The 8,430-nt window shown below is 53.6% G+C and overlaps 4 protein-coding genes across 4 annotated transcripts; all 4 read left to right on the forward strand.

Annotated features, from left to right (window-relative positions):
* The first annotated feature begins 777 nt into the window (after nt 1–777).
* Nucleotides 778–1,472, forward strand: BKA58DRAFT_395436 (uncharacterized protein). Its single transcript, XM_046171297.1, has one exon. The coding sequence runs from the start codon at nt 823–825 to the stop codon at nt 1,105–1,107; it is 285 nt and encodes a 94-aa protein (XP_046019799.1). The 5' UTR covers nt 778–822; the 3' UTR covers nt 1,108–1,472.
* Nucleotides 1,473–2,216: 744 nt separating this feature from the next.
* Nucleotides 2,217–3,873, forward strand: BKA58DRAFT_395442 (Aha1domain family protein). Its single transcript, XM_046171298.1, has 4 exons — nt 2,217–2,307; nt 2,493–2,752; nt 2,803–2,885; nt 2,963–3,873. Exons 2-4 carry the CDS (start codon nt 2,530–2,532, stop codon nt 3,644–3,646), a joined length of 990 nt encoding a protein of 329 aa, XP_046019800.1. The 5' UTR covers nt 2,217–2,307; nt 2,493–2,529; the 3' UTR covers nt 3,647–3,873.
* Nucleotides 3,874–4,377: 504 nt separating this feature from the next.
* BKA58DRAFT_74286 (carboxypeptidase S1) lies at nt 4,378–6,593 on the forward strand. Its single transcript, XM_046175837.1, has 3 exons — nt 4,378–4,785; nt 4,885–5,882; nt 5,931–6,593. Exons 1-3 carry the CDS (start codon nt 4,516–4,518, stop codon nt 6,424–6,426), a joined length of 1,764 nt encoding a protein of 587 aa, XP_046019801.1. The 5' UTR covers nt 4,378–4,515; the 3' UTR covers nt 6,427–6,593.
* A 575-nt stretch (nt 6,594–7,168) lies between these two features.
* Nucleotides 7,169–8,346, forward strand: BKA58DRAFT_450988 (uncharacterized protein; the record flags this gene model as incomplete). Its single annotated transcript, XM_046174370.1, has 3 exons — nt 7,169–7,493; nt 7,627–7,967; nt 8,039–8,346. The coding sequence occupies 3 exons, from the start codon at nt 7,169–7,171 to the stop codon at nt 8,210–8,212; spliced, it is 840 nt and encodes a 279-aa protein (XP_046019802.1). The 3' UTR covers nt 8,213–8,346.
* Nucleotides 8,347–8,430: the final 84 nt, after the last annotated feature.

Genomic DNA, 8,430 nt, shown 5'->3' on the forward strand with positions numbered 1-8,430 from the left:
ACCATGCGCGAGGTACATATGTCAATGTTACCGTCAAGACAACTATGCAAACGACAAACGACAAACGCGCTCCAGAAATGACGAATCGTCGTCGCCAAACGTATACGTCAACCTGCCTACCACGCGTTGGACGGAGAAAGAGATGGTGAATATATTCTGAGTGTCGTATAGGCTGTTGTGACATAGCGACAGCGAATTGTTGCAGTACCGACTATGACTATCACGGCGGGCGAAGCCCGCCTATGATAGCCATTATTGCAGCGTCTCGAGACGCACAGGTCACCCGATGATTTCTGAGAGCTTTAGTGGTTCGAGCTTGATCCACTTCCAAGTTTTGGTGTTCTGGACCGCCACTGAGCCAGATCCAGGTTTTTCACGCGCTCGGGCGCAGCAGCATCAATGCATGCACTTTATATACATCTTTGTTTCCCACTCCTTCGCCTTCGGGCATTTGGTCAATTTGAAACGATACAGAGAAGATTAGCATGGCCCCTGCACTAAGGATGACACGCTCAATCAAAGAGAAGCTACCATTTTTTTGCTCTTTAGTCTGACTCCTGCGTCGAAGTTGGTACGCAGGTCTTGAGTTCGAGTCTCGCTACTGCGCTTCTTTTTGCGCTCTCTTTTGCCGCGCAACCCTTCTTCACTCGCAACAACGCTTAGAACACCACTTCTTTTGCACTTCACATTTTTTGACATGTACATCAGAACGTATTGGAATGTAAATCTCTTCGAGATATACCGTCTACTCCGGCGCCAGATCAAGAGCAAAAAAATGGTAGCTTCTCTTTGATTGAGCGTGTCATCCTTAGTGCAGGGGCCATGTTAATGGGGGGCGCCGCTGCGCGGCAGGCTGGCAGAGGCGGCGAGCTCGCTGACACTCGCCAACCGCCTCGCCTTGTACTCTTACTGTGTCGACTCAGCGTTATCCCAGACCACGCCCTGGCAGCTACCATCCTAGTATCAGTGCCTTTCAGGTCGCCACGACGCGAATGTAGGCGTCTGGACGGATTTTTTGGCGACAAGATGTACGGACGGAAGGCTCTTCAGTGCAGACCCGCAGTTGTCGGACGCTCAAGTCGAACATCTTGCCCACCTCTTCAATGATAGCGCGAAGCCACACTATCACAGTATCAGTGTCGACTTCAAAGACCTCTTTCTTGGAAGCACCCGCAAAGGCAAACAACCATGGAAAAGCTACCCGCCTTACACATCATGTTCCTCTAGAGAGACGCCACAACGCTCGACAGGCTCTGGATTGCTCCTAGTCCCGTAAAAGCGGCAGTCAATACCTCAATACCTTTTTCATAATCTTTAATTTAAGTTCTTTCCTCTACATCTAGGGCGATTATTGTTCTCGTGTCTTTAGAAGCGTTCGCCTAATCACCTCGGGTAATGTCAAGTGATATGTATGACCACCTGTTCGGCATAGCGTTTATGTGTACACTACGTGGCCTTACCGGAAACCAATGTTGCTGATCATTTATCATGTATATGGGATAGAGTACACCAATCATCTCGGTAAAGCATACAAATAAGAAACCGAATATGTACGTTGCAGTCTACATTAGTATGAAGATAATGGTTAGCAAGGTTTCAAAGGTAATGTATACTTCTGAGAGATATCCTTCCGTTGTTCCCTGCAGGAGTTATGCGACAGTCTAATCATCCAACAATATCTATCATAGTGTGGCGAACTCATGTTCGAAAGCCTACGTAGATACACATACATCGGAAAAGTATCGCACGACAAAACCAAACTTCATTTTCGCGGGCCTACCGCCCATCGTGGGTATCATACCTGAACCAAACGTACGCATGAAAGCAAACCCTAGATATACACCTCCCATCTTACTACCCTTTCCACACTCCATTCGACTACTCTTCTATTTTCTTCACTTTCTTCACTTTCTTCAAGTTCGGATCAAGTCCGCCGGTAGTGAAGCCCCGAAAGTTTGTTCAATGTTGAAAGTGACTACTTCCTAATGAAGTTGAACCCGTTACTTGCGAGCTGTTGAGTGCGTTCTCTCGTGAAGGGGTTTGAGAGTGAGTGAAAGCATTGTGACCAGCAGCATGCATCGACCCGTAGACGTTGCTGCCGATGCTGCAGGGAGCTCGGGCCAAGGAACGCGAGCGGAGATTCGGTCGGCCCGGGCATAGCGCGCTTTGTGGTATCAGTTCCAGAAACTTCTGCCTCGAGCTCCCCTCTACATAATTCGCATCAACATCTCGACTCCTTCAATATTCTGCACCTGCGTCTTGGTTTGTCGCTTGTATAGTTCTGTTCCAGCTTGAGCGCTATAATTTGTAAGTATTCACCATCCTTTACCAACCCTTGAATGATGAGACACAAGCTGGCACCAGTCTGAGAAGACTTGTACTCTTTATATGCGGATCAGCTGCTTAGACTTTCGAGTCGCCTTCTGACAATCTCCCACTACACGTGTACTTCTACATAGTATGAGAGGCCGAAGCTAACAACTTCCTTACAGAGATAGAACCAGATCGAGCGCGCCGCCGAACATCGCCATGGTCCTCCACAACCCGAACAACTGGCATTGGGTCAACAAGGATGTATCAGGATGGACGCGCGAGTACCTTGACAAGGAGCTTACGCAAATATCGGCGGAGCAAGATGGCGTCACAGCAAAGATCGATAAGGTCGTTAGCATGGATGGAGACGTAGACGTCAGTCAGCGCAAAGGCAAAGTTATCACCATCTTTGACGTGAAACTGAAGCTCGAATACTCAGGTACGTCCTTTCTCAGCTGCCTTTCTTGATCGCGCTGACTCGGTCGGCAGGCAAGAACAAAGAGGGCGAGGAGGCCAGCGGCACCATTACCGTCCCGGAAGTCGCTCACGACACGGAGGAAGACGAGTATGTCGTATGTTCCCTTCGCTGGCACCTTCCTTCGTTTCTCCGCACCCGCCAGTGTACACAGTCACTAACAACCTGTCACAGTTTGAGGTAGACGTCTACTCTGATGAAGCCAGCAAACAACCTGTAAAGGACCTAGTACGATCCAAGATCCTACCGCAACTGCGTACAAGCTTCACAGGGCTTGCACCAGCGGTCATGGCGGAACACGGAAAGGATATCCAGCATGCGCCAGGCGCGAACCCTGGTAGCGGCTTCTCGGCCCCAAAGGTATATTCGAGCTCAAGTGTGAACAAGTCCACTTCGCAGACGGAGGCATCCGGCTCTCAAAAGAGCAGCTCTGGTGCAGTCGTCAATGTGACCACCATCACCGACAGCACAGAGTTCCGCACAGATGCGGCCAACCTCTACCAGACCTTCACGGACCCCCAGCGCATCGCTGCGTTCACTCGGGCACCCCCGAAGAATTTCACAGGCGCAAAGCCTGGCGGTACCTTTGAGCTCTTCGGCGGAAACGTCAGTGGAGAGTTCACCGAGCTCCAAGAACCCACACACATCGTCCAGAAATGGCGACTTGCACAATGGCCTGCGGGACACTACTCGACACTGTCGATATGGTTTGATCAAAACGATGTTGATGCCGTGACGGTTATGAGGGTCGAGTGGAAGGGCGTACCAGTTGGTCAGGAGGAGCCCACTAAGACCAACTGGGACCAGTACTACGTCCGAAGTATCAAGACGACCTTCGGTTTCGGTACAGTATTGTAGATGAGCGTCTACTTCAATTGCATCCCAGCATGACATGGAGTAAGAGGCGTTGGAGGACTTGACGATTGCATACGAAGTGACGGATACGAATACACAACGATTGTAATGGCATGAGCCCAATGAGATATGTTCTGAACAAAGATTTCGACTTGCGTGGCGTGATGTCTCCTTTATCGTGGAAGTTTAAGCCGTCTTGTACGATGATTACACCGAAATGACTTATGACGCGGCGCCGAAGAAATGAAGGCTGACGGTGGGTGTTCGGATAGTCGGTGCTAACTACCTGCCCGTAGAGGATTAGATCGGCTGCCACTATCGCCATGACCGCTATCAAGCCATGCAAGCTTGCACAAGCTCTTGCCAATGCACGCTTGGGTTGAATAGCGGGGTAGCTTTCCGCGGCTTCTTACTCAATTGACGAGCTTCGGTCAATTCATGGTCTCTGTTCGCCCGAGTTGGACTTTGTATGTATAGGTTGCCTGAAAACAATCATTTCACGTATAACTTCAGCGATGAACCTACTTCGAAGGCATTCTTCAAACATGTTTCGCGCGTCGCGAATAACAAACCGCAAGTACCGAGCTACACCATGACGTCGCCGGTACGAGCAACAGGCTACGAGGATAGCTACAACCCCGGCCTACGGGACCGAGATGAGCAACTCGTTAGCCTGGATGGGAAGGTGAGAGCATGTGGCTATCGCGACTGCGGGCCTTTCTAGTTCGGACCTACATAAGCTTCTAGAATAAAAAGAAGCAGTTGCTCGTCATGCTGCTCTTTCTCTGCTTACCTTCGCTCTTCCCAACTCACAGCCATTGAATCGGATCAGCTCGTCGCCTCGAAGACTTGCAACGAAACCGACATTAACGATGAAGAGCGCGACAGGCAAGCTTCTCGCCGCGCCTTTGTTGGCTGCTGGTACCCTTGCGCAGTTTGTTCCTGCGCCGAAGGATCTTATTACTAAAGAGGGTTATGCGAATGTCAGTGTACGGTACAAGGAGGTACCTGCTGGCATCTGTGAGCTCGACCCCAGCGTGAAGAGCTACAGCGGTTACGCGGATGTGGCGGAGGATCAGCATATCTTTTGGTGGTTCTTTGAGGCGCGCAATCAGGATCCGACTGATGCGCCGTTGACAGTGGTAAGTTCAGACGACTTTCGGAGCATGATTTGAGATACCACGAGCTCCTTCCCAACATCATCTTCCCAACATGATGGAATCATACTGACATTGTTTCAGTGGATCAATGGAGGCCCAGGCTCGAGCTCCATGATCGGTCTTTTCCAGGAATTGGGACCATGTGGTATTGGCCCAGACATGAAGCCGTTCAACAACCCGTACTCGTGGACGAATGCAAGCAACATGCTCTTCATCGATCAGCCAACGGACGTCGGTTTCTCGTATTCGATTCCTATCCCCGGCTACAAGGACGGCAGCACGATCATCCAGCTGCCGAACGCGACCTGTCCAGACTACGCTCAGAACTATGGAACATGCGGCACATACTCCAAGCCCGACCATACCTTGACCGCCAACAGCACAGAGGGCGCGGCGCCGAATATGTGGAAGACGCTACAAGGATTCATGGGTGCCTTCCCCCAGTACTCGCGCAACGGCTTCAGCTTCACCACCGAGAGCTACGGCGGCCACTACGCGCCCGTCTTCAACGCCTACTTCCTCGACCAGAACGCGAAGAACATTACCGGCGCACACAAGATCGAGCTCGAGAATGTGTTGATCGGTAACGGATGGTTCGATCCGCTTGTCCAGTACCAAGCCTACTACAACTATACCGTCTTCCCTGGCAACACCTACGACTACGATCCGTACAACGACACGGTCAAGGCTGAGTGGTACAACAACCTCTACGGCCCTGGAAACTGCGTAGACCGGACTAAGCAATGCTACGAGACTGGGATCAACTCGGTCTGTGCCGCCGCAGATGACTTCTGCTACTCCAAGGTCGAAAACCTCTACGACATCTACAGCGGACGCGACGAGTACGACATGAGGTTCCTGACGCCGGACCCGTTCCCCTATGACTACTACAGTGATTATCTGAACCTACCGGAGGTGCAGCAAGCGATTGGCGCGTTCCAGAACTTCTCCCAGAGTGCTAGCACGGTCTCTGCGGCATTCGGCAACACGGGTGATGACGATCGCCCATCGGGTACGATTGCTGCTTGTCAGAAACTGCTCGATGCTGGCGTTCAGGTTATGCTGTACTACGGTGATGCGTGAGTATCTTGGGCTCTTCGTAATGATATCTTGCTAACAACTCCCAGCGATTTCAACTGCAACTGGCTCGGTGGTCAGGTCGTCGCAGACATGATCAATGCAACCGGCTACTCTGAGGCTGGATTCACCAACATTACTACTAGCGACGGCATCGTTCATGGCCAAGTCAAGCAGGCGGGACTTTTCTCCTTCCTCCGCATCTACGAGTCTGGCCACGAGGTACCTTTCTACCAACCTCTCGCGTCCCTTGAGATCTTTGAGCGCGCGCTGAAGCAAGTCGATATCGCGAGTGGTAAGGAGAAGTGCGACGACGGTTACCTGAGTGTGGGCACACCCACGAGTGACTACAGAGAGGGTAATGCCACGATCCAGTTCGAGGTGACACCTGCGAATGCAACATACAACACGGCGCTCAACGGACCAGACCCGGAGCCTACCTGGGCGGCTGGTGAGGAAGTCGCGAAGCGGGCAGAAGTGAGGAAGCGGAATGTTGGGAAGCTGGGAAGGCCAAAGATGTCGAGGGGCGGCAAGAGGCCTGCTTAGTGAGATGTTGAGAGGGTAGAATCGGCTCTAATGCATCTTCACATGAATGTTGAATAAAAAAGCACATGTCATGCCATGGTCTTATCGCTCGTCTAGGCCTATAGTGGGGTTTGTAGTATGAAGGAGCTCCAACGTCATCAGCGTCTGATTGTCAATCATCGACTTTGCAGTGAAGCGGCCTCATGCGCCCTTTTGCTGGATCAGCGCATAGCACCTGTGTGGGACCGAGCTCGCGCGGGTTCAGAAAGTTTACGCGAAGCCGTTGCAAGAGCGTTCCAGTTGTCGCGGTGGGGAGGGAGTGGTGCGGGAAGACCCCTGCTAGCGGGTGTGTCGCATGAACCTTGGTGTTGGGAGAGGAGGTCGCATCAGCATTCACGGGCAGCCACGCCTGAGCAGTACGACGACAACGACGCGCCCTTCCCACAGGCTACACGAGACGGCCACGACACTCGGCACTTGGCTGCCCTGCTCTGCTACCGCGAAGCCGCAATTGACGTCGTCGCACCTCGCCCGCTAGCATTCCGAGGCTGTACTACGCCGGAATCCCATCACCAACTTTTCCAATCAGCGGCCCATCGCCCCAACGACGCCGCCGCACGCTTCTCCCCACCCGGTCATGGTGCGCTTCGGTGCATGGCCTCGCTGAGAGGCACGACAACCGCCCGAACCAGCGCCGCCCGGCATCGACTCTGCGTGCTAGAAGCAGCGCGACAGCGGCCGCGCGGCGACACGAAACACAACCATGGCGCCGTCCGGGACTTCAATGTTCTCCAAGCTCAGGCCCGGCCATGCGAAGCGCAATGCCTCGAGTCTCGCCTCGCCCGAGCCCGTCCCCAGCCCCAGTCCCGCCGCACCTCCTCTGCCCTCGCCGTCGCAGACCACCGAGTACTTGTCCTCGCCGCGCTTCAACGACAATGCCAGCTATACTTCCGGCTCGCCCATATCGCCCTATCCGCCCCAACTGCCGCCTATTGCACGCGTCGCCTCCAAGCTGGACAAGGCGGCTTCGCCTAATAGCTCCCAATATACCGCCAGTCAGCATTCGGGGAGTACTGGGGGGAGCAGCAGTAAGATGGCGCAGGGATCGCAGCTTGCTCTCCCCGCCCCAGAGGACACAGGACCACTTCTCCCCCGCCCATGAGAATAAGCCCCTCTCTGCGCGCTCACATAGTGGAGGCTCTCCCTTGCCACAGAGGACAGAAGCCGTCCCGTCGTCTGAGACGCCTCCCCAGTCATCCTCCCACCTGGCGCCCTCTGTCATCTCTCCCAGCTATTCCAACTTCTCCAAGTCGCAGACGTCGCTGCTGAGTGGCATCAGCGACAAGCTCACGGGCAGTTCCAAGGGCACTTCAACCCCAACGGCAGCCCCCAGCAAGTCAAAATCGAGACTGACCCTGCGCAACCCCATGTCGCTCCTCATGCGACGCAGGTCTGGACAGACTCTGGATCCTCTCGCCGATGAATCGCTCGTTACCCAACGCTCGCCCTCGAATGTTCCCCCCATGCCCGATAACTACGACCCCAGCATCCGCGGAAAGATCGTACATGACTTCAATGCGCCGAGACTGAACAGAGGCTACTCATACAACACTGCGGCAGAAGGAGGGGACAGAGGGCAGAGATTGGTCGTGCCAGCCCGCCAAAGATAGACAAAGAGCATACACCAGTGTTCCGTGAGCACTTTGACGACGACACCAGCTACGAGCAGTCGCAAGCTGCTATACGAGCAGAGCAACTGGTGAACAAGGACTTCCTCGCAAGAAACTCGTACAATTTCTCCGCCTGAGCGCTCAGCACCTCCCCCGCCGCAACCCAAGAACTCGCCGCCGCCGCCGCCTCCACCGCAGTCGTCCCCATTGCCTCCACCACAACGTCCCCACTACCTCGACCGTCGTTCCAAGGATTCGACAGCGGCTCTTCGTCTTATCCCGTACAGTCAGAGAAGAGAATCCGCTGGACGTGTCTACAGATGTACCCCGCGGAAAAGAAAGTCCGACCAAGTCG

This window comes from Alternaria rosae (assembly GCF_020736505.1).
Source record: "Alternaria rosae strain MPI-PUGE-AT-0040 chromosome Unknown BKA58scaffold_18, whole genome shotgun sequence".
Lineage (NCBI taxonomy): Eukaryota > Fungi > Ascomycota > Dothideomycetes > Pleosporales > Pleosporaceae > Alternaria > Alternaria rosae.

Excerpts from the sequence above, each read along its gene's own strand:
- BKA58DRAFT_395436 (XM_046171297.1), top strand. The coding sequence starts at position 823 with ATGTTAATGGGGGGCGCCGCTGCGCGGCAGGCTGGCAGAGGCGGCGAG.
- BKA58DRAFT_395442 (XM_046171298.1), top strand. The coding sequence starts at position 2,530 with ATGGTCCTCCACAACCCGAACAACTGGCATTGGGTCAACAAGGATGTA. Across the intron at positions 2,753-2,802 it reads ACTGAAGCTCGAATACTCAG|GCAAGAACAAAGAGGGCGAG; the intron begins GTACGTCCTTTC and ends CTCGGTCGGCAG. Across the intron at positions 2,886-2,962 it reads CGGAGGAAGACGAGTATGTC|TTTGAGGTAGACGTCTACTC; the intron begins GTATGTTCCCTT and ends AACCTGTCACAG.
- BKA58DRAFT_74286 (XM_046175837.1), top strand. The coding sequence starts at position 4,516 with ATGAAGAGCGCGACAGGCAAGCTTCTCGCCGCGCCTTTGTTGGCTGCT. Across the intron at positions 4,786-4,884 it reads CTGATGCGCCGTTGACAGTG|TGGATCAATGGAGGCCCAGG; the intron begins GTAAGTTCAGAC and ends ACATTGTTTCAG. Across the intron at positions 5,883-5,930 it reads ATGCTGTACTACGGTGATGC|CGATTTCAACTGCAACTGGC; the intron begins GTGAGTATCTTG and ends AACAACTCCCAG.